General features: G+C 33.4%; 1 protein-coding gene across 1 annotated transcript; it reads right to left on the bottom strand.

The window, feature by feature from the left end:
• Positions 1-1,910: 1,910 nt before the first annotated feature.
• LOC127075460 (cyclic nucleotide-gated ion channel 4) lies at positions 1,911-23,676 on the bottom strand. Its single transcript, XM_051016926.1, has 7 exons — positions 22,991-23,676; positions 3,734-3,949; positions 3,341-3,657; positions 3,144-3,252; positions 2,839-3,075; positions 2,676-2,762; positions 1,911-2,582 (listed from the first exon to the last, which is right to left on the bottom strand). Exons 1-7 carry the CDS (start codon positions 23,519-23,521, stop codon positions 2,067-2,069), a joined length of 2,013 nt encoding a protein of 670 aa, XP_050872883.1. The 5' UTR covers positions 23,522-23,676; the 3' UTR covers positions 1,911-2,066.
• Positions 23,677-25,737: the final 2,061 nt, after the last annotated feature.

Raw genomic sequence — 25,737 nt, 5'->3', positions numbered from 1 at the left:
TTGTGATTGAGATATCCCATTTCTCTTGCCCTAGTTGCAATCGAGACTCTTGCTTCCTGTGCAAGTCTTGCTTAGGATAGGTTGGCCCTTGTGCCATGTAGCTAGAAACCTTAACTTAGGGATGATTTGCATGATAACATCTAGGCTCGAGTCGTAGTCTCCCTAGTTGTGTCTCCCTCTGTTATCTGGTTAGGCTAGTCCTTTATCCCTGCGTAGGGGAACTACATCGCCCTGATCTTCATACCAGATGAAGTATGTAGGCAGGAGATTGAGCTGATCTCTCCGGGCGCCCTTTTTCTTTTTTTGTGTGTGTTGTCTGACCTTTGCTAGGCTCGAGTCTGTGACTCCTTAGCATTTGCTGTCCGTCTGTTTGTGTGTGTTTGACAGTTATAGGCTGAGTCCCCGACTCCCTATCAACCTGTTGCGAGTGTTTTGGTTCGGATGCTGATGTAAGCCCAGTGATTGGCATTCAGGCTCCATGTTTGCCTCCTTGTGTGTGTTTTTGGTTCGGATGCTGATATAAGTCCAGTGATTGGCAGTCGGGCTCCACGTTTGCCTGTGTCTTGTTTTGTTTGTGTGCGTGTCAGCCGAGCTACGAATGCTCTGATTCTTCTCTCGTCCGAGAAGATACGTATGCATAGGATGCGATATCCTAGCGAGCATGTGTTGTCTCCCCAGTCCGAACTACTTCGACTCTGATGTCTATGCCTGATAGACTAAGTAGGCCCAGGATACGATGTCCTGCCGAGTCAGTTTCTTGTCTGTTTCTTGTGTCTCTTTCAGCCAGTGTGTGTGTGAGTGTGAGCAGTGTTATAGCAACCAATATTCCTTCCTATCGTGCGTGGATCCCGTAGAGTACTACGGATGCGTAGGGGTGCTAATACCTTCCCTTCGCATAACCGACTCCCGAACCCATTCTCTTTGGTCGCGAGACCATGTTCTTTCCCAGGTTTACTCTGAGCGTTTCCTTTCCCTCTTTTGGGATAAATAACGCACGGTGGCGGCTCTGTTGTTTCTTCTTTTCCCGCCGGTTTTTCGCGTGATGCGACAATGTGTACCAATTGCTCTGAGTTGGTTTGTATGTAGAAGTGTTGGAGATGTTTTATCTCAACCCATTATTGCTTCCTTCATTGTGTTATTGTGTAGGGTAGTATGATTTGTCTACTGACTCTACTGACTATGTGGTGTGGAGGTTTTTCATGCTAGTGACTCTGGTGTGAATAGATTGGGTTCAAAATGTTCCTATCTTATGTATGCACACATGTTGAAGCACCTGACCCGACATTTGGCCCTCAATTGTGTGTGCTGACTGATATTCATGTTAGTAATATCTTCTGTTGATTCTAAATTAACAACTAACTAAATGATCATGCATTACTGACAATGTGATTGCATGACTGACTATTGTGTGGAGAAACATGTGTCTTCTGAATTTATGCTACTAATGTGTGTTGCTACCGTCTTACTTCCGATTAGGCAAAAATCACGTGTTTCTAAAGCTCGTCTCCAACTTTCCAACTTCTCATTTAAGTTCTCCTTCGACTCTTCAAGAAGAAACACACACACACACACACACGCACGCACACGCACGCACGCACGCACACACGCACACACGCATGCGCACACACACATATTAAAAAAACATGTCGTTGTTAGGAATTGAACCTACTATAAGTTTCACCTTTCTCCTCGATTACATGTGCATTTAGTGAAAAAGTTGTGTGTACCACGGCACGATAAAACCAAGATAACCATTTTCCAATCAAAATAAAATAAATTATTTGTAGTAGTGACTCTCAAATTTAGACCGATTATTTTTTTATTTATAATAAGATGTGATAATTCTTTAGTTCCTCATGTAAAGAATTGAATTAATAAAATATTTGTATATGGTTAATCTAGAAAAAAAATTCAGTAATAAAAAAAAAACTAATTTTATTAAGAAAATACTACAAGCACACAAAACATGGCCTGATATATGTTTGATAAATTCGTAAACATGTTGATAAATGTTGTAAAAATAATAAATGACAAGAAAAACATGGCAAGACATTGACAAGTTGTTTTCAAAAATCAAAATCATCCTGATTAGGCTTTGGTGAAGTTAACAAAGCTGTGTAGAGTCGAAGCCTATCCTCTCCCAAGGAAGAGCATCTTGACAATGGTCTCCTAGGTCTTATAAAAGACAATGAGTTCAATGTCAACCTATGTCTGTACCTTCTCCATGCTAACTGAATGGCCACAGCAGCCCAAGTTCGCCACCCCGGTGAGTAATACCTAGCACTTCTCTTGACCTTTTCCTTCACAAACGTGTACCTGAAATGTTGTGTGACATACTTGACATCTTGTGCTTCAAGACCAAAAGCCTCTGTTGTTTCAAGTGTGACAAGTGTTGATGTTGACAGTGGAAGTCGCTCTATGAAGGGTCTTCTCAAACACCATGAAAGAAGCTCATCACCACTGAAATTTCCTGGCCCTAACATGCAGCAACTTTTTAACCCGTCCCTTAATACTTGGCTACTTTGAAGGTGTCCCCTCACCACAAATAGCATTCTTTGAACTGGGTCTCCTTCTCTTGCTATCTGCATGCAATTCAATTCATATATTACTTGCTAATTTATCCATTAGTTAATACTTGTTTTTGAAGAATATATATATTATAGCTTACGCCTTACTGTTTCTCCCTTGGTGAATATGAGAGATTTAACTCGGTCACATATATTCTCAAGAACCAGCTCGTCCATATGTTGAAACAATGGCACCTGAAAACCAATATGTGAGCGACTTAAGCTTTCTCTCCCATATTTGGATTCATTCACTCGGCTAATACAATTTTACCTGTCTGACCAAATCCAAACAAAGATGATATTTGATGTCTCTTCTTAAACCTTCAGGAAGATTTTTGGTCATTTCACATTCATCAACCCCACGCATAGCAGCCCAGCGCTGTCTTTCATAGTTACGCACACGTTGTCGAAACCCCTGCGGCAAATGTTTTTTCCTCATCCACCATTCAACATTTCTCATCTTCAATTGCATCACTTGTTTCTTTGATGTTGTTGCATGCAAAAACACCTGCATCATCATTCACACTCTCATAATATATCAACATGCGCCTTCATAGAGCGAGGTGATTGATTTACCTTGATGTTTCCAATCAGCATAGTCACAAGAAGAAGGCCACTAGTCAAGACTATGATATTGAAAACTACTTCTAGCCAGTCCGTTGTGCTTTCTAGGTTCCCGAAAGTGCTTATCACACCAAAAATAGACAAGTTATTATGATGGATGGAGGAATAAACATCTTATAACTTATTAAAGCATCTTAGTGATAATGTACCTGAGAGTCATTAGGCCCCAAAAGATAGGAAAAAGTATCTTTTCAAGTCTGTTATCATTAGTGACAAGTTGAACAGTCCATTTATAAGCTCCATAGTTGAAGTTATCTGGACCATTTATGCATGTAGACCTTGCTTCCCTATTATCTGCCCACCACATTCTTCTAATTTCTTTATTCAACAAACTTGTACTTCCATAATATATTGGCTTATGACAAGACAATATTTTTATGCCACAACCATTTGTTTTCAGACATTGCTCTTTCAGACATTTCGTTGCTCTTTGGATCCCCAACAAGTACCAACATGCGCCTGCAGCCTATTAATTTAACTTTATTTAAAAACAAGCAGTAACAATTTCGATCATATTAGATTTTGATGGTTTGAAGGCTTACATGGGAAGCTACAAAATAGGCGATCATGTTAAGAGCAATACCCCACCAAACAGTTCCAAAAATGTAGCCAGACAGGTTTTGTGTGCGTCTAAGATGGCATACTGAGTGATAAATTTTGGGAAGGTATTGGAACAGAAATACAATTAATAATATTGTCATCACCAACGTAACTGAACCTTGCTCCAACAGAGAAGGGATTGCCACCCAAAGCACAATCTGAACGACAACAACAAAGAAATTATTATTACTATTATTATTCAAGCTAAAATAATGCTTTAGATATTGTTATATATTAGATTATTTTCAAAACTTTTAATTAAAATTTGAAAGTATCATTCACTTAACAAGAAATGGTCACAAGCTGAATATGTTAAGTAAGTGGATGTATATGTTACAAATGTTAAACTTGATTTATGGATAATCTTATTTGTATTTTGGCTTTTTAGGTTTAATTATTTTGTGCTTAGGTAATTTTGAGTAATATTTTTAGAAAATTCTTGTAGTGTTTGGAGTGTCTAGATATTTTTTAGGGTTATAATATTTTCTAGAATACTCTTAAGATTTCTAGAGTTGAGAAATCTCTAAAATTAATGTGTATAGAGTTCTCCTTAGAGTATTATAAATAGAGATGTAATCCTACACTTTTGCATCAAACAAAAATAAAAAGTTCTCTTTTCCACAAAGAATTCTCCTATCTATCAAGTTTCTATACAAGTCTCTAATATCCCCACAAACTTTCCCTAAACACAAATGGTCTTATTTCCATCAGAGTAATACCAGAGCTTCAAGGTCCTCAAAAGATGGTGAATGGAGGTTTCCCTTTCCAAATATCGATACTCACAAAGAACAACTATGAAAACTTGAGTATCAAGATGAAGGCACTACTAGGAGCTCAAGATGTGTGGGATATCATTGAGAAATGCTTCAAGGAGTAAGATGAAGTCGAAGTCTCGCTAAGCCAAGGTGTAAAGGAGACATTGAAGAAGTCAAGAAAGAGAGATAAAAAAGCTTTCTTCCTCATTTATTAATCATTGGATGAAAATACATTTCAGAAGATCTCCAACGCAACGACGACCAAAGAAGCATGAGACAAGCTTCAAACTTGCAACAAAGGAGTGGAGCAGGTGAAAAAGACATGTCTTCAAACTCATAGAGGTGACCTTGAGCGTTTACTTATGGAAGAGTCCGAGTCAAATTCTGATTATTTTTCTCGAGTATTGGTCGTAGTCAATCAACTTAAAAGAAATGGTGAAGATGTTAATGAGGTGAAAGTCATGGAGAAAATACTTCGCACTTTAAATCCAACTTTTGACTTCATTGTACCAACATTGAAGAAAATAAGGATTTAAAGATCATGACTATTGATCAACCCATGAGTTCCTTACAAGTATACGCAGAGAAACAAAAGAGAAAAGGTAAACAAAAGGAGGCTATGGAGAAACTACTACAACTGAACATAAAAGAAGCAAATTATGCAAATTACAAGAGTCAAATAGGATGTGGTTGTGGACAAGATCGTGGACGTGGACTAGGACATGGAGGAGAAGGAACAGGCGGTTACAACAATTACTCTAACAACTTTAACAATGGAGAAATAAGTTGGAATCCACAAGTAACAAGAGGTCGTGGAAGAGAAAATTCATGATCGAGGTGCGACAAATCACAAATTAAGTGCTTCAACTGCAAAAGTATAGGTTACTACGCATATGAGTGTAGATTCTCAAGAAGGTTCTAGAGAAATATAACTTTGTATGAGAAAAAGATGGAGAAGAAGAAACTTTGTTGCTCGCGTGCCAAAACCAAGTTGAAGAGAAAAGAAACAAGGGGTACCTCGACACCAACACAAGCAACCACATGTGTGGCGATCGAAGCATGTCCATAGAGATCAATGAAACGATAACTGACAATGTCTCATTTGGAGATGACTCAAAGATACCGGTTAAAGGAAAAGGTATAATTCTCATACTTGAAGAATGAGAGTCATAAATTCATATCCAATGTCTACTATAACATGAAGAATAATATTTTGAGCTTGAGATGATTATTAGAGAAAGACTATGGCATCCACTTGAAAGAACATAGTCTTTGCTTAAGAGATTGTAGACATAACTTGATTGTTAAGGTGCCTATTTCAAAGAATAGAATATACGTCTTGAACATTCAAAATGATGTGGCAAAGTGTCTCGAGGCTTTTTATACCGACTCTTCATGGCTATGACATCTAGGATTCCGACACCTTAACTTCGACAATCTAGAACATTTAGCAAAGAAGGATATGGTGAGAGGCTTGCCTAGAATAAACCACTCAGACCATCTCTGCGAAGGATGTATAATTGGGAAGAAATTCCGGAAAAGCTTTCCAAAGGAATCAACGGCAAGATCGACAGAATCGTTAGAGCTCATACACACTGATGTTCGTGGACCAATCAAACCAAACTCTTTTGGTAAGAGTAAATACTTTCTCCTCTTTGTTGATGATTATTTAAGAAAAAAATGGGTTTATTTCTTGAAGGAGAAGTCAGAAGTGTTTGAAAACTTTAAGAAGTTCAAAGCCCTTGTGGAGAAAGAAAGTGATCTTTCCATTAAGGCCATAAGATTTGACCGAGGATAAGAGTTCACTTCAAATGAGTTCCACAAATGTTGTGAAGACCATGGAATCCTCCGCCCACTAACAGTAACAAGATATCCATGAAAAAATAGAGGAGTGGAGAGAAATAACTAGACCATATTTAACATGGTGTGAAACATGCTTAAGAGAAAGAAGATGTTGAAGGAGTTTTGGGCCGAAGCAGTGGCATGTGCGATTTACTTGACAAACCATTCCCAAACAAGAATAAGCGTGCATGAGAAGACATCACAAGAATCATGGAGTGGAAGGAAGCTCATAATCTCTCACCTTAAAATGTTTGGAAGCATTGCATATACCCACATTCCAGATGAAAGGATAACAAAGTTTGGTGATAAAAGTGAGAAGTATATGTTTGTGGGTTACGACTCAAGCTCCAAAAGGTACAAGCTCTATAATCCAAATAGTGGAAAGATCGTCATAAATCGTAATGTACAGTTCGAAGAAGAAGATTATTGGGATTGAAGTGTTCAAGAAGACACGTACGATTTTCTTCCTTACTTTGAAGAAAAAGATGAAATAGAACAGCCAATGATAGAGGAACATATTACACAACTTTCCTCACTGAAACCAAGGTTAGATGAAACAATCTCAAGTAAGAGGACACCACGACTAAGGAGCATTGAATAGATTTATGAGGTAACTGAAAACCAAAATTACATTAACCTCTTTTGTCTTTTAGGTGATTACGAGCCTCTAAGCTATCAAGAAGCGGTTGAAAACGTAAAGTGGAGAGACAACATGGACGGAGAAATCAAGTCAATAATGTAGAATGATATGTGGGAACTTACTACACTTCCACGAGGACACAAAGAAATTGGAGTACGGTGAGTGTACAAGGAGAAGAAGAATTCAAAAGGAGACGTGGATAGATACAAAGCAAGACTGGTGGCGAAATGCTATAGTCAAAGACAAGGAATTGACTATGATGAGGTAGTTTATCCTGTTGTTCGTCTTGAAACTATTAGACTGGCCATTTCTTTGGCAGCCCAAAATGAATAGAAGATCTATCAAATGGATTTGAAGTCGGCCTTCTTGAATGGTTTTATCGAAGAAGAAGTTTATATCGAGCAAATCAAGTTTAAGAGGGGTTGTTGAAATATTAAATTTTATTTGGGCCTAATCTTATTATTTGTATTTTGGCTTTTTGGGTTTAGTTATTTTCAGTTTAGGTAATTTTGGGTAATGTTTCTAGAAAACTCTTGTAGTGTTTAGATATTTCTTAAGATTGTAATATTTTCTAGAATACTCTTGGGATTTCTGGAGTTGATAAATGTCTAGAATTAATGTGTCTAGATTCTCCTTAGTGTACTATAAATAGAGATGCAATCCTAAAATTTTGTATCAAATAAAAATAAAAAGTTATTTATTCCACAAAGAATTCTCCTATCTATCAAGTTTCTATTCAAGTCTCTAATATTCTCACATATTTTCTCTAAACACAAAAGGTTTTATTTCCAAACGTATCTTTACTAAACTATTAAACTCTGAAGACTTTATCATGTTAAGTAGCCTACTTAAAATGAGAAATAAAATTTAAGAGAGGGTGTTGAAGTGTACACTATTGGACTATTTAATTCGGAGGATGTGGTCGACGTGGGATAGATGTGAACGAGTTGAATGATTTCGCAGAAAAAAACTAAAAAAAACGTTTTTCATTTCTAAGGTGGATTTTGATAAAGAGTACGATGCAATTAGTTTGAGTTTTATGGACTATATGTTTATCTTATTTTGGTTTAATTGTAAGTGTATATCTCAGGTGTGTGCTTGTCTGTTTGTTGGTAATCTTGCACAATTGATAGTTAGTTGTCAGACCTAAGAGCAACTTTAGTGCAGGTGAAGTAAGACATTGGTTTGTTATAGCTACTAGTATTTATAGTTTACTACCATTGGACCAAATCTATGCGGCAATAACTATAGCATCTCGTGTTTTCCATAGCGAACGACAATTAACGTTGTTTGCAACAGTATCTAGCACTAAAAAAACAACATTGCTATTCTTGCATTCTAACTTACACCTATACCGTATGCACTGTTCACAAATACGGTGAACACTGATGTGAATAGTAAATTTGTACATGAACAGTGGTGTGAACGGTTTATGAACAGTACCATGTGAATAGTGCGTGCACATGAACAATACCTCTATGAACAGTGTTCATATGCTGTGCATGAACCGTTATTTGTATATTAAAATAAATTTGGTTAATGAAATGTAAATAATTGGTTAACGAAGTTATGAAGTTGGTTAATTAATACCCGGATATAAAAATAATTTTTAGTAGTAAAACAAAGTTAGTTAATAAAATGTTAAATATTGGTTAATGAAGTTATAAAGTTGGTTAATCACACCGTACTCTTTAATAAAAAAAAATATATTTAAATTTTTTTTATAAAATAATTTATTATTATAGTTTTTTACTATTCACCTTATTGATGAACAGTAAAATACGGTGTAGTGTATGTTTTGGTGTATAAATAGCATTTTTCTAGTTAAGGAAAATTTTGATACTTGCAACATTAATTGACATTAAAATTTTTGGCAAGACTATAAAAAAATGGTAATAAATATTGTATAATTTTACTATAAATATGTTTAAATTGATCCAACCGTGTAATATCACATTTTTTACACAAATTTTCTATAAATTGTATTTTATTTTTGCTATCAAATGGACCCAAACAAGTGGAATTCATACCAAATTTATTATAATTTTTTACAACCCTTATCGGTGATTGTTCTTAAAATCTTCAACATTTTAATTCGAAGCTGAACGAGACACATATGCTGGAAACTTTGATTACAACCATATTGATAATAATTATTCATCATAGACAAAATCATCGCCAACTTCTAGCTGGTGGAACATACTTGGAAGAAGTTTAGTCATGAGAATAATGAAAGTTATTTTTGTTTTATTTTTGTATTTTAATTAAAATTTAATTTTATGTATTTTTGTTGTGTAATTTTGTATCATTTTTATTTTATAATATTAAAAAATGTATTAGAATAATTCTTGTTCAATTTTAATAATTATATTTTTATGCATTTTTATTATAATAGTTAAATTAATATTAAATTTGAATTAAAATTACTACAAATAAATAAATATAAATATGTGGGGTCAAATTTAAATTATTTATAAGCAACCACCATTTAAATAATAATAAGTTAGATCAACTAAAGATTCTTTAAATCCTACGTGACGATTTGGTCCCACAAAAAGTAACTTAATTGTCTCAATTTAGTTCACCCCATTAAAGATGCATTAAGAGATTAACATTCACAGGGGGTTGAAGCAAGAACATCCATTAGCTATATTTCTTTTATGACTTGTGGCAGAAGACATAAGGGCTTTTAGTAGAGTTGTTAACTTTAATATTTTAAATGGCTTTAAGATGGGCTTGTTGGATCTGGTAGTCTCTCGTCTTCAATATGTGAATGACATCTTAATCTTGGTTGATCCTTCAGTTGAAAATATTCGACTTAATAAGGCTATCCTTTGGGGCTTTGTGTTTACCTCGAGCTTTCGGATTAACTTTGGAATGAGTAGTTTTATAGGGGTTAACGTGGATCTAGTTTTTTATTTAGCTAGTGATTTCCTTTGATGTAATATAGAGATCTCATCATTTAGGAGCATTGGTTTGCCTTTGGGGTCAACCCCCTCCTTGATGCTATGTAGGATCCATTGATTAATCTTTTATTTAGGAAGTTACTCTTGTGAAAGCATACATATGTCACTTTGGGGGATGGTGATATTACTTTATTGGATTCTTGTTTTTCTTTAAAATAGTTGTTAAGGGTGGTGTGAAGGGTGGCATTAAGATTTTTAGGGCCAAGCGGTCAGATGTCTACAAGCCTAACTAGAAAGATGGGCTAGATATTCAAAACCTTTGCTTTGTTAACTTGGCTCTTTTGGACAAATGGAGATGGATGTTGATATGGGTGCTTCTGATCTCTAGTATGATATCTTATCTTCTAGATAAAGAGTTTGTGTTGTTTCCTCCTTGATAGGTGGTGGGTCTTCTGGTTTCCTTTTTTATTCACTTGGTTGAAAGGCGTACCTCTTCTTAGATTCAAAGCATGTGATTTCTCAAATTGTGGGTAGTATTAGCAAGATAATGGGATCAACTATTCACATGTTCTTCTGGGTTAACACGTGGGTTTGGTCCATCCGTCCTTGGGTGAGGTAGCTATATGAGATGATGATTTTCTGTTTGGAATATGAGATGAAGAAACTCTCTCTTTGTTTATGACCTGGAGTTGATTTTCAATATTCTTCCAGTCATCTAGGGAACATTTCTATCTTTGTTTATTATGTTTGTCATTTAAATATAAGATTCATTTTTTTGATAAGCAATTGGATTAATGTGAGTATTATGGATACTCAATCCAAAGAAAAAAGTTTTACACAAATTAAGATACAGCAATGAAGCCTTGCTACAGTCATAGAAATTAGAACATCCTCTATATTTTAAACCTATTATGTGCCACAACCAATCAACAACTTTAGTGTTATTCACCACTTCTCCTACATCCACAATGTCACCTCTAAAAAGAATGTTATTTCTCATGGACCAAATACTCTATTAAAACAATTTACGCTTTCCCAAACTTTAATTAAAAAATGACATGAAAACAAAAAATGATTGAGATATTCTCCCTCACTAAAGCAAAGAATACAAGCTTTACTATGATCATCAAGAATTAACCCTCTCACCACCAATTAGTCTTTAGTAAGCAGCCTAATTAAGATTATTCTCCACCCAAACACTTGAATCCTAGGAGGAATTTTGGTTAGCCATAACATATGCCACACCCACTTCCTAAAATCGTCCAGAATAAAATTACCTTCCATATCTATGATGAATGATACCTCTCCAAATGGCTTCTTTATCAGATAAAGCTCTTAATCTCCATTTTCTAAAAAGAGCTAAGTTAAAGGCTTCCACATCTTTGATTCCAAGCCCCCCCCCCCTATTTTCTTGATTTTCACACTTCCTTCCAACTAACCCAACAAATCCCTTTCTTATCCATGCAACCATTCCACAAAAAGTCCCTTTGAATTTCTATGATCTCTTTCACCACTTTGTTTAGAGCCTTAAAAACATATAGGAAATAAATAGGCAAATTGCTCAAAACCTAATTTATTAGAGTAATCCTACCGCCAAAAGACAAAAATATTCTCTTCCAAGAAAAGAGTTTCCGTTTTAGAGAATCCAAAATAGGCCTCCAAGTTGTAAATCTCATGTGGTTGAAGCCCACAGGGATACCAAGGAATTTGAAGGGCGTCAAATCAATGCTACATAAAAGGAAATGCGAAGCAGATATCATAAAATCACCATAAATGTTAATACCATAAAACTTAATCTTGAAAAATTCCACACTTAAGCCAACCACTAGTTAGAAATATCTTAACAAAGCTTTGATGTCCCATAAATTATGCCAAGAATTGACTATAATAATAATGGTATCATCTGCAAACTGGAAAATTTTGTACTCCACCATATTATTAATTTTTAAACCTTTAAAGATACTTTGAGCCGACAGTCGTTCCCATCATCCCAACCAAACCCTCTACTACAATTGAAAAGATAAAAGGGAAGAAAGGGTCCCCATGTCTGAACCCCTTACCAACCTTTAAATCATTAGTTGGACTCCCATTCAACAACATAGAAATACTGCTAGAGTTCACACACGCATCCCTTTACCTAACCTACATATAACCAAAACCTAATATTCTAAGCATTAAATTGAGAAAGCTCTGACTCACATTTTCATAAGCTTTCTCAAAGTGTACCTTGAACATTAGGATTTATTTTTTATTCCTTCTTGCCAACTCAATAATTTCATTCACCACCATTATTCCATCCGGAATTTTTCTTCTAGGGATAAAATCACTCTGACAAGATGAAATAATCTTGCCAATCACCCTTTTTAAGATTTAAGCCAAAACGTTTGCTCGTAACTTATAAAGGTTACTTACTAAAAAGATTATACTATAGTAATCTAAGCCTTGAGGATTGTCAAACTTAGGGACTAATTCCAAAAAGGAAGAAGAGATAGCCTTAGGAAGTTTAACTTGCATATTAAATTCAACTATAAACATAAAAAGATCATCTTTCATCACATTCTAACACTGCTTGATGAAACCGACATTGATATCGTCTGGGCCTGAACATGTGTCCCCTTCACTATCCCACATCGCTTCCTTCAACTTTTCCATAGTGAGGTCCTCTAATGAAGCCATATCCAACTTATATAACACCTTGAATGGAATACCATCTAGAGTTGGTCTTTCCCAGCTAACTTCCACAAACCTGTTTTCAAAAAAACTTCTTACCTCTCCTTTAACTCCATCTACACTTTCTATTATGCTCTCACTAATATTAACACCTGATACGGAATTTCTCCTCAATCTAGATTTAATCAATGCATGAAAGAACCTGGAATTAAGGTCACATTTATTCATTCATGTTTCCCTATATTTGTGTCTCAATAAGATCTCTTTAAGATGCATATTACTCCAAAAGGAATTTAAAGAATCTTTCTTCTTGCCCAACACCTCTGTAGTATCATCCCTATCAATGTTCTCAAGGATCCTATCCGTATGATTCAAGTCATTGACAGAAGTCTCAATCTTCATATCAATCCACCTAAACATCTCATTATTCCACCATCTCAATTTATCTCTTAACATTCTGAATTTTTCTTTTATGGTAAAATCCTGAGTTTCCCACACAGTAAAGTACACCCATTCTTTCTCCACAAAAGACAAAAAACCAGGATGATTAAACCAATAATTTAGGGTTCTAAACGACTTAGGACCCAATTCAGGACATTATCTTTCAACCAAATAGGAAAGTGGTCAGATATGTCCCTACCCCTATCTCTTGGCCTACAATTCTCCACCTTTCAATAAGATCATCACTTAAAAATAACATTTCAATTCTAGACATGGAGCTCTTATCCCCTTTTATCCACGTGAATCCCCATTCATATTGCTAATGGGCCAGATCTTCTTCTTCCTCTCCTTAATTGACTTCGAAGGAATTAGGGAAGCTAATAAAGAGGATTCAATAACGTCCTCAGTAGACTCATCCACTGCATTGAAGCTTTTTTTTTCAAATTGGGCCTAGACATGCCCCTTGATAAATTTTTTGTGACTGGATGTTTTTTTATCCTCTGGCCTAACACAGACCGGCCCAAAGCATTATTTTTTTTACCATAAATTAGGATAACCTTTAACATGATTAGCAGGAATTAAGGAAAAATATTGTTTCTCTGATCCCTTATTAATAAAGTCTACATTAACCTTTTCTTGACACCGCTACTTCCTGCTCCATCTAACTCCAACATTTTTTTCCCGGTGGACAAAACCTTCTTCTTTGTTTAAGTAGAGACAACACAACTTAACTATCCAGGTAATATATTGTTTCACTTCTCCCTAACTTCCCATACATAACTACTTCCCTTTATTATCTGAATGAAAATCCTTAGCCTTTCTACTCCTTACATCACATGCCACATTTTTGCCTAGGATTTGGCCAAGGGAGCATCTTGCAACGGATCTTTCCAAACCACTTTCTAATGCATCTTCCTCCCCTTCCTCATTGGAACAATCCCCTGAGTTATCCATCAAAATATAATCCAAGTTCAATGACACAACAATTGGATTAGGAAATGAAGAGGATGGAATAATAATACACAACAGATCCTGAAAATCTTCCATAATCTTGATATTAAATAAGACACCATTGACCACCACGTTAAGAACCTTGATGAGAAATCCATTGAAGCTAGTACAAACAATAAATATAGCCACATCATACTTGGAATTCTTGCTCATATCATTATCTAAACAAAGATAAACTCCAAAATGGGAGGATAGGAATCCAAAGAACTTGGGACTCCAAGCATGGCCAGGGATGCGATAACATCTTAACCAAGTGGCTTTTTCCCTATCCACTACCTTATGACTCCATTTTCTTATTTCCTTGAACCATTAGCTCAACCAATATCTTGGTTTCGATACTAAAACCTAAAGTTTGCAAGCTTCCCTTTCTTCTGGCAAACATACATATGCACCTAAAGGTGTTGCCTTTATGGAAAAAAAAGTATCAAATATTTCCTGAATATTATAAGACATCTCTAGGTTTTCCATAAAACCACATAAGCTTTCGTAAACCTTAAGAGTGAATCTTCCTCCACAACGAACAATCCTAAAGGGTATTCCACCCCTTTCGAAAGCCTTTAGAGGTTTGAAACATTAAGGGCTTTCCCCACTGCCTGAGCGAAAGAAAGACATTCCCTGACCAACTTACCACCCTCCGCCTTGGCTTGAACTAGAACTTCTACAACCTTTTTCTCCCTCTTTCCTTCGCCCCTCTTCCCTGACACGTCCTTAGGGTTGTCCCATCTAAAAGAGTCTCTCCTAAATCTTGAAAGGTTTCCATGAATCTTTCTTCTCCCAATAAATATGTTGTCTAATTTTGTTGCCAAGATCCTTTCCTCCTGAACATTAAGAATCTTACAAAACCATATCTTCTTTCTCTTGCATCTCTCTTAGGGAGAATCAATATCTCATCAATCTAACAATAATCTTTAAAAATTACATACATCTCTTTTGCACCAAAGTTATTGGAAAACTCCGTGAAAAGGAAGGATGAAATAACTCTAGACTCCTCATAACTCCATGAACCCTTTTGGGCATTCCACTAGAAAGAATGATCCATGTCGCCTCCTTCTTTCTACTTACGCCATTCCATTGAGCAAAGCAGTGGATAATTCTACACGACGGTGGGTGGTAGAAACTGAGGTGCAAGATGTTTTTAGGCGAAATATATTGTTCAAAATTTAAAAGATATTATTCAAGAGATTAATTACTATGCATTATCAATATAAAAAGTTTTACACTATCGATTCATCACCATCACCAATTTGTATTATTTATAGGTTTTTAAAATAAAAGTCAAACTTATTTTAATATTCAACGTCACACTGTCATAGTATTTCAATTAAATATATTATTTAAATAGATATGATTACTTAAATAATAATTGGGATGTGTGTTACTGAAGGCAGAGCGTAGCATGTAGGATCTCTTTTAAAGGTTTTTTTCTTAATTAAATTTGATATTCATTTAAGTATCAACTCATTTGGGAATTAATTTCACCATTATACCAATTCTTAAAAGTTTTCTATGAAGAATATGCAAGAGAAGTGTCTCACATTTATAAATCAAATCAAAATTCTTAAGCATTCCATCAAAATAATAATTGAACGTCTTCTTACCATTATTTTAAGTTTTAACAATAATGTTCTCCTCCAAATTCCAAAATAAAATAGGTGAGTAATTTATCTATTCATCGCTAAAAGTTGAATATGGTACCCACAATTGAGACGAATGCAGAACTTTTAAATAGCGAGACAAACACATGCATAAATTCATGAAATAAAAAATATAACACTATTTTTAAACTCCAAATATTTCTACAATGATTCATAATCTCAAAAGATAATATAACACTAACCTTAAACTACAATTGTTCATAATGTCGATTTCTTTTATTTCCATAAGATTTTCTATACGTATATAAGCAACTTCTAAATCATTTATCTCTCATATAAATTTATATTTGATTGTTAAGAATATTCATAACAAAAATGTCTTTCTTATTCGTTATTATTATTAACTTTAAAATAACTCTCAATTATAGGTCTTTTGTTTCACTTTTTTATTTATAATTTTTATAGTATTATATTTTTTTGTTTAAAAGAAATTTACACATAATTTAAAAAAAATCAAAAAATTAATTAAATTTAAAATTATTTTAAATAGCTTTACATATAAATAACTTTTAAAATATGTTTTAAAAAAAACTGTGACATAGGAAATTAAATAGGCTCATTTCTGTTGGGTTATCAATTTAGAGATAACATGAACAAATATTTTGTACATTGACATTTTTTTAATGAATTTGACACTTGTAAAATGGTCTATCTTCACTTTTCTAATAAATATGAGATTTTTCTACACTTTATTTTTGAACACTTCAAATTCATACTTATTTTTCTCAACATTTTTATCAACCATCAACCATGTATTTACCATTTTATTTTATCATATATAAATAGTTAGTAAATAAATTAAATTTTAGATTTTTCCAATGCATTTTAATTTAAGAATTAATAACTCTATTCAACATTTTTTGTGATAAATAAATAAGAGTTATCCAACAAAATATGTTGTGGAATAGGTTCATATCCAATCTATAACAAAAATATGCTCTCCATAGAGACTATGACATATTTTCATATCTATGTTAGACAATTGATTTATTAGAATAGATAACCACCACATACTGCACACTTATATAATCAAAGTCAAATTGTTGCCTAAGATTTAAACCACATTTTTTTTTCTTCAAATCATAGTTGTTTGTATAGGATTTATTTTAACAAACATTTGAATTACAGCAATTAACACAAGGCTTATTAAAATAAATTTTTACAAACAAATTTGCAAAAATTAACAAAAGTTATGTGTTAAGAAACAAAAATTAAGGAGTATTGTAAAGGTTATTGTGCCCGTGAGAAAGAAATTGACTAAGCCCAAAAAAAGACAGTTGGGCCTAGTTTCTTCGATTCAACCCAACCATTTTGAGGACCCGATTGAATCATTCTCTCAACCTTTTTTTAAACATTATGAAGAATAGAAAATCATGCGGCTCTTCTTCTTCTGTTCCTAAAATTCCATGGTTAGATTCTTCGGAGGGGACAGATAGATATTCTGGGGGTTCAATTTTGTGTTGCGAGCCTATTTCGGATTCAGACGTCCGACTGTGTAATTTCAAATTCTTGAATATCTTGAATCTAATTTCGGGGACAAGGTCTGGAGTGCAATCTCCAAACTTGGAGTAGTAACACCAAATAACTTGAAGGATTATCCTAAAAAGATAGCGGATATGGAGGCCAAAGATAAGGGCAGATATAACGGCAAGAAGGCGAACTTAATTGGTGAACAATGATTATACTTTCTTTAAATATTCGTGGGGAGGTAATTTCTCGAAGAGATTGAGGATCAGCAACATTATTATTTCAGGTAAAGCTGAGTTATTTTTTATTCAAGAATAAAAAATGAGGGAGGTTGATTCTTCTAAAATTAACTGTATATGGAGTAATCAGGAGGTGGGTTGGTATAACAATAATGCTTTAGGCCAGTCAGGTGGAATCATTACCATGTGGAATTTGGAGTCTATTAATACTATTTTTTTCCTTTCAAAGGAGAGGGGTTTCTTGGTTTAAAATTGATCTGGAAGAATGAAGTTTATTATGCTGTTAATGTGTATTCAACATGCGATTTATCTTCCAAGAGGAAACTGTGGAGTGAATTACTTGCCCTTAAGAGGTTTAAAATTGATCTGGAAGAATGAAGTTTATTATGATGGTTTATGGCTCATGGGAGGAGATTCTAACGTTATCTCTGAAAGAAAGGGGTCTTCTGTTTGCATTAGAAAATTGGAACATATGGAATTCAAAACGTTCATTAACGGATTGAATTTAATTGATCTTCCTTATTCTGGCAATAGATTTAGTTGGTACAGTGGCGACGACAAATCTATGAGCATGCTAGACATATTCTTGCTAGATGATGCGATCATTGACACATGGGGAGTGGTTGGGCAAAGCATAGGAAAAAGGATATTTCGGATCACTGTCTAATTTGGCTGAAGTTTTATTCTATCAACTGGGGTTCAAAGCCTTTCAAATCTAATGACGGTTGGTTCGAGAATAAAGATTTCATGAAGTTTGTTGAAAATGAGTGGAAAAAGTTGAAAGTGGATGCGAGAAATGAGTTTGTTATTAAAGAAAAAATCAAGCTGCTGAAGGGTAGTTTCAGAAAATGGAACAGAGAGGTTTTTGGGTGGCATGACCTAAAAGTTGTTGAGAGAGTGGAGGATATCAATGATATAGACAATTTGTTATTTCAGTGCGAAGGAATCGAAGTTCAAGAGTTGGTCGAAAGACGTTCTCTAGCGTGTAAATCTACGTGGAGGAATCTTTATATCAAAGATAACACACTTTTCCCAAAATCTAGGGTTAAGTCGAACAAGGAAGGTGACTTAAATTCTAAGTGTTTTCACAATTTGATAAAGGCGAGAGCTAGGAAAAAGTATATTGGGTCGGTAGAAACTGACAGAGGGAAGGTGGAATCAGTAGAGGAGGTTAAAGAGGCAGTTAGGAGCTTTTTTAAATCTAAATTTTCAGAACCTGGTGTGATTAGGACATCATTGGAAGGCTTAACTCTTAATACCATTTCTGAGTCTGAAATACTGCTCTTGGAGGCTCCTTTCACTGAGGAGGAAATTAGAGCCGCTGTTTGGAGCTGCGATGGGGCTAAAAGCCCAGGCCCTGATGGTTTCAATTTTGTGTTCATCAAGAAATGTTGGTTTTTTATGAAGGAGGATATTATCTCTTTTGGGAAATATTTTCATGAGAAAGCTTATCTTCCTAAAGTTGTAATATCTGCTTTTCTTACTCTCATCCTTAAGGTGGCGCATCCTTCCAATCTTGGTGAGTATAAACCTGTTTGCTTGGTAGGTAGTTTGTATAAAATTTTGGCCAAGTTGTTGGCTACTACATTGAAGGATGGTTATTGGAGAACTCATTTCTAATTTCCAATCAGCTTTTGTTCTCGGAAGGCAGATGTTGGATGGGGTTTTGATTGCTAACGAAATTGTTGATGAAGCTACTAGAGATAATAAGGAATGTGTTCTTTTCAAAGTGGATTTTGAAAAGGCGTATGATTGTGTAAACTGAGATTTCTTACTAACAACGATGAATATATAATGGGTTTTGGGAGAACTTGGATGAGATGGATGGAGGCTTGTATCTTCAAGTGTCAGTTGTCCATTTTCGTAAACGGGAGTCCAACGAATGATTTTGAAGTGGAAAGAGGTTTACGACAGAGAGACCCTCATTCTCCTTTTCTGTTTGTGATTGTGGCAGAAGGTTTGACGCGTTTGATCAACAAGGCATCAACTTTGGGAGAGTTAATGTTAATGAGGAGATTTTGATGGAATTAATTCAATTCGTAGATGACACCTTAATCATAGGAGGAGGAGGATGGAGGAACCTTTGGAGTATTAAAGCGATTCTTAGGGGCTTCGATCTTGTTTCAGGGCTGGGTGTGAATTTTCATAAGAGCAGGTTAATCGGTATAAATAGGGTTCTCAAAGCTCTATATGGTGACGTGAAGCACCATATTCAGATGGAGAAGTATCGTTCCAGAAATCAGCTTCTTCTTGTTGGAAGGATCTAAACAAGATCAGAGCAGTTTCGACTAACCTAGGTTTTTGTTTTACAGGTTCGATTAATTATAAACATGGAGATGGAAAATTTGTGCCCTTCTGGCCAGCTGGTTGGTGTGGGTCTTCTTCTTTAGCAGAGTCATTTCATGATCGGTTCCTTATCAGCAGAAGGAAAGTAGCGCGAGTGGCTAACCTGGGATCTTAGACGAACGGGAATTGGTCATGGGGTGACTTTGGTATTCTTCGGAAAGCACGTGGAGACGTTATGAATATGTTGCAGTGTTTGAAGAACATGCTTGTTAATATTACTCCGTCCGTGGGATCCAAGGATATTTTACTTTGGAAGAAAGAAGAATCAACTTCTTTTAAATAAAGGCCATATTAACACTATTAATACTGTCATATATATATATATATATATATATATATATATATATATATATATATATATATATATATATATATATATATATATAAAAAGAATAAAAAAAGAATATATTCAACTAGTTTTCAAATCTATCAGTTGAATAAAATGAAATGATGAATTTTCATTAATTCTTGTAAAAAAATATTAAAAAGAACTTCAAATATAAAGTTAGTAATATGATATAACTTAAGATATAAAAAAAAATTCTTATCAAATTAAGTTGATATTAAACGTCATTTTTTCTATTCATCAAAACAAAAATATGTGATACATCGTTTTGTTACCCTGTGTATATCAAAATAATATAAAGGATAAAAACTAATACTAAAAAATTCTACCAAATATCCTTCAAATTCTCTTATTGCACGTTTCTCAATCCTATCATAACCATCAAGTAGACTTTAATGATTCTTTCAATTGGTTTAAAAAATCGATATGTAACGTTTTTAAAAGTATGTATATAGATTTTGAATTTCATAAGTATAGTGTGAAATGATCTTCTTAAAGACTATAATAATTTATTACTTAGACTCAAACACTTTAATAATGAGACAATTGCTTTAGATATAAGTCTACAAAATTGAACTTAGTTAATATAATTAAATGAAACAAACATAATATATATGACTATTTACTTTTCTTAAAAAAACTAGAAAAGTTATATAATTGTTTGATTTATTTATATTAATAATTAATATTTAATCTAAGTCTTTTAGAATTACATTTGATGTCAACGATATATATATATATATATATATATATATATATATATATATATATATATATATATATATATATATATATATATATATATATATATATATATATATATATATATATATATATATATATATATATATATATATATATATATATATATATATATATATATATATATCAAATGACACCAATGTATCAAACTTAATAATACGACATTTCGATAATTTTTTATCACATATCCCTTTAACAAAATCAATCATTGGATTGAAAGTTATTATCATAGAAATCATTTATATAAAAATTAACATCAATCGAAAATCATTTTATATGTAAACGAGATGCATACAAATTAATGTTTTATAAAACTTTAACAAAATCATTATTTTTGATCATTTTTTAACATATAAAATGATTTTCGATTGATATTAAATTTTATAGAGATAATCTATATTAAATTTTAACATATAACTAAGTTTGACACATTGTTATTATTTGATAATGAATATATATATATATATATATATATATATATATATATATATTATATATATATATAATATATATATATATATATATATATATATATATATATATATATATATATATATATATATATATATATATATATATATATATATATATAAAGTGAAGTTTTTCTTCATGAGATAAAATTATATCAAAGATCCTTTAAGTTATTTTTATGTAATAGATTGATCCTTAATTTTTTTTTAAACAGTTTTGTCCTTTTAGTTGATTTCTAAATCTTTTTTCTCACATTTTAAATATTTAAAAATTTATAGTTGTGCACTTCATTATTTTCATACAACTCAAAATAATTGCATTCAGAATTAGGATATTCGCTCTATTAAAAAATAATAACGATGAAAATATTTGATAACTTAAAAGTGTTGAATTGTAATTCATTGTGTCGAAGCAGATTGCTCGATTGGAACGAGGAAGTGTCGAACCACCTATTGTGTTGAGTTGTGTTAGAGTGTCGAAGTGTCGAATTATGTTGCTTCACACATGATTTCGACTTAGGTCTATTTTAGTTGTGTTAGTTATTTTTGACTTTTATAGTTTTAGGTTTTGGCTTGTGGTCCAAGTTAACTTAAATCTATAAATAAAGGGAGTAACTCTTATTCTTGTAATGAAATGAATAGAGTATTCGTAACATTGTAATTTACAGTATTTTGCCGTTTTAAAGTGAATAAGAAGTTTTCCACATTTTGTGGATAGAGAGAAACTCTACAGAATTTAATTCTTCTTCTCCTTTATCGTTCTCTATTTTCTTTCTCCATTGCTCTTCTCTTTTCATTGTTATTGTGTGGGTGATAACAATCTTATTCATCAAGATTGATTGAAATTCTCCATAGATTGTGGTGAATTTTCAAAAAAAAAAAAATATTACATAAAAAAATTAAAAATTAAATGCATTTGAGAATGAATCAATTTTATTTACATAGTTAAGCATGTCAATTGGTGTATTATTTTTTAATTGTATAAATTCAATTCTATAAATTAATTATTTTTAGTTCTATAAATAAATTCAATTTACCAATATCTGAAGTTATAATAAACTTTCAAGATTAAGATAATTTTTTTTACCTTATATTTAATTGCTTAATATTAACTATAGTTATGTTTTAATAAATAGTTTTAGATCAGGATGAATATCTAAATCTTTTTATAATTAAAAATAAAATAATTATTTTTTATATGTTTTAGATGTTATAAGAGTTCAATTGTATAAAAAAATTGAGAACATACTTGCGGGTTCAAACCCACGTCCTGCCATACTATAGGAATAGCACATGGAGATGCAGCATGTCCTGACAACCATCATCAATGATAATGTCCGCATGCAAGCGACGACATACAACACATATCGTCTCTATTTTGTTTTTTTGTTTTTTTTTTCCTTTACCTCTTTCATCAACCAAAATAAAAAACAAAAACCTATCCCTGAAAGGAGCCGTATATATAACCTGCCAAACTTCATAATTGAGTTGGATAACGTGGTTACAATAGAATGTCCTAAAACTAATTATTAATTTTTTTTTTCAATTTCAAACAAAAATAAACTATTCTCAATCATTTTTAATTAATACTATTATTTACTTAAAATTATTTTTAATTAAAGAGAAATTGAAGAAATAAAAAATCTGACCTGAGGTATAGGAAGAATAACGAAGAGATCAAAGAAGAAGCCGCGGCGGGACTTAAGATAAGCAAGAGCCACCGAGCATCGGGCATCAGCTCCCGCAGTATCCCCGGAGATTACGAATGAGTTGCGTTTTGCCATCTTAAAGCGGAGGAAGATATGCCAAAGGTGTAAAGCGTCAGTCATGCAACGGAGCACCGTTACGGTGACGGCGAACCAGCCGTCGATGAAGAGGCACATAAATGAGTCGCTGATGGAAAGGGCGTAGAAGAACAGTGGATCCACAAACAACCCTGCTCCGCATACTAGCAAGAACACTCTGTTCCATTCTTGCACCCATTTCGCTCTTGGGTCCACAACTCGACTAATACCTACAGAAGTGATTGAGCTTCTATAATTCACTGCTTGCTGCTCTTCTTCTTCTTCGTTGTGATTCTCCGGCTCGCTGTCCTCAGTTACATCTCCGTCTTCGTCTGTGATGGTGTCGTGCATGTGAAAAGCACGTGGCATGTTTTGTTCTGTTGTTGGCGTCGCCATGGATATGATTAGGTGGGAGTTAGTTGAGAGAAGAGAGTGTTGCCGAGGGATTTTTGTTTCTTGAGTGAATATGAAGCGAAGAAAGTAGACTCAAAAATTAAATTCTACTATAGAACTAAAGGGATTTTCCAATTACTAGACAAATGTTATCTTGACATAGTTTTCTCACATTTACATCGTAAATACCCTTCACAAATACTATTATTAGTAATATTTTTAGTTTTGATATTTTTACAATTTCTCTATAAAAACAACTTTGGTTAATATTTCTAAAACTTTTATTAATATTCAAATTTGGGTTAATATGAATGATGACATGTGATCAAATAAAATTGGTTAATGAATTATAAAATGTTAGTTAATGTTATAAATAACTAATTAGTTTGTTCTTTTTATTAGTAATTCAAGTTTGAAACTTTAATAAGATCCATTATGTTAGAATACTTTATTTAAAGATATTAGTATTTATATATTTTTATTAATAATATATCAATTTTGATATGGTATCATGAGCTCTCATTCGAGAGGGTCTCGTTTCCGCATAAAAAACTTTAGCCGTCTTAATTGTGGTTCTTCGGTAAAAAACTTAGTCACTTTTCATTTGTGGCATTGATCACCAGTACTGTTTTGCATTGTTTTCGATATTGTTCCCGTATTGCTTCAAGAATTATTCATGTGGCTGTTTTACACTATTTTCGGTATTGTCCCGTACTGTTCTGCACATATCATCACTACTTATGTTCGTGGTATTGTTTATCACATTGTTTAAATAGTCGCGTATATCTCCATCGACTTCTCAACCTAACACTCACTTGTGGTTTTTTTACTTGCATTGTTTCTAAATTTTTTCAATGGCTTATAGTAAAGATAAAACAATTGCGTACAAGTCTGAATCAAAATTACCTATTATTCCTCATGTTTACAAGTTGAATGGAAAGAATTATTTAAAATCGTCTCAACTCGTGAAAACGACCTTGAAAGTTAAAGGAAAAGCAAAACACCTTACAGATGCGCCTCCCAAAGAGACAAAATTTGACAAGTGGGTACAAAAGATTCAGCGATCATTGAATGGTCATGGGCTTCAATGACTCCAGAAATTAGTGACACTTGCATGTATCTAAGTACGAAAAAAGAGATTTGGAAATTATTAGAAGAAACTTATTCTAAAGCCAAAAATGTTACCCAAATATATGATGTGAAGGTGAAAACATTGAGAACTAAAGAGGGAAAAATAGTTACAGAATACGCTGATCATCTCAAAGCCTTGTGGATGGAGTTAGACCACTATAGAGTTATCAAAACCAAATGTACAACAAATGCAGCAAAACCTAGGGAGTACATTGAGAAAGATAGAGTCTACGACTTTCTGGTAGGAATCAACTCTGACTTTGACCATGTTAGAGTACATATTCTTGGAAAGAAAAAGTACAAAACATTAATGATGTAGTGTCTATAGTAAGAAGTGAAGAAAGTAAAAGGGAATTAATGTTGACAACTCCATCTGTGGAAAGCTCAATAATGCTAGTCGAGAAGAGTTCAACCATGTTAGTTGATCAGAAGAAATTGGGAGAAACATATATCGAGAAGAAGGGCAGAGGGGTGTGGTATACTTATTGCAACAATCTTCATCATACTCAAGAAAAATGTTTGAAATTGATTGGTTGACCTCCTAATAGAGAGTGGGGACAAAAATAAGATTTATCCAGAAAGGGATGACATACACACATGGTCGAAAGTAATAGTGAAGACAATCTAGATGGAAGGGTGCACCTTAACCTAAATGAAGTAGAAAATTTGAGATTTCTCCTGAATAAGTTGAAGAAATCAAAGGCGTGAAAAACACAAGAAAGGGGGGAGGTTTGAATTGGTTTTTAAAAACAAAATCTTTTTACCAACTCAAGAACACCACTAAAATATTAATAACAAAGAGATAAAAACACAAGTATTTTTATCCTGGTTCGCTTGAAACTCAAAGCTACTTCAGTCCACCTGCCAAGGTAATTTTTCCTTATACATAAGGACTTAATCCACTATAATCAACTGATTACAATAATCACAAAGAATAACCTTCTTTGTCTTCTCAAGAATTTGAATATACCCTAATCTCCTTAAGGACTCATAAAGAATAACTTTCTTTGTCTTCTTAAGAATCTGACTATACCCTAGTCTCCTTAAGGAATCAAACAAATAGTTTGAATAATATTTTGTGTGTTACA

Source organism: Lathyrus oleraceus, chromosome 4, assembly GCF_024323335.1.
Source record: "Lathyrus oleraceus cultivar Zhongwan6 chromosome 4, CAAS_Psat_ZW6_1.0, whole genome shotgun sequence".
NCBI lineage: Eukaryota > Viridiplantae > Streptophyta > Magnoliopsida > Fabales > Fabaceae > Lathyrus > Lathyrus oleraceus.
The sequence above is the reverse complement of the archived record's forward strand: the minus strand, read 5'-3'. Positions and strand labels throughout refer to the sequence as shown.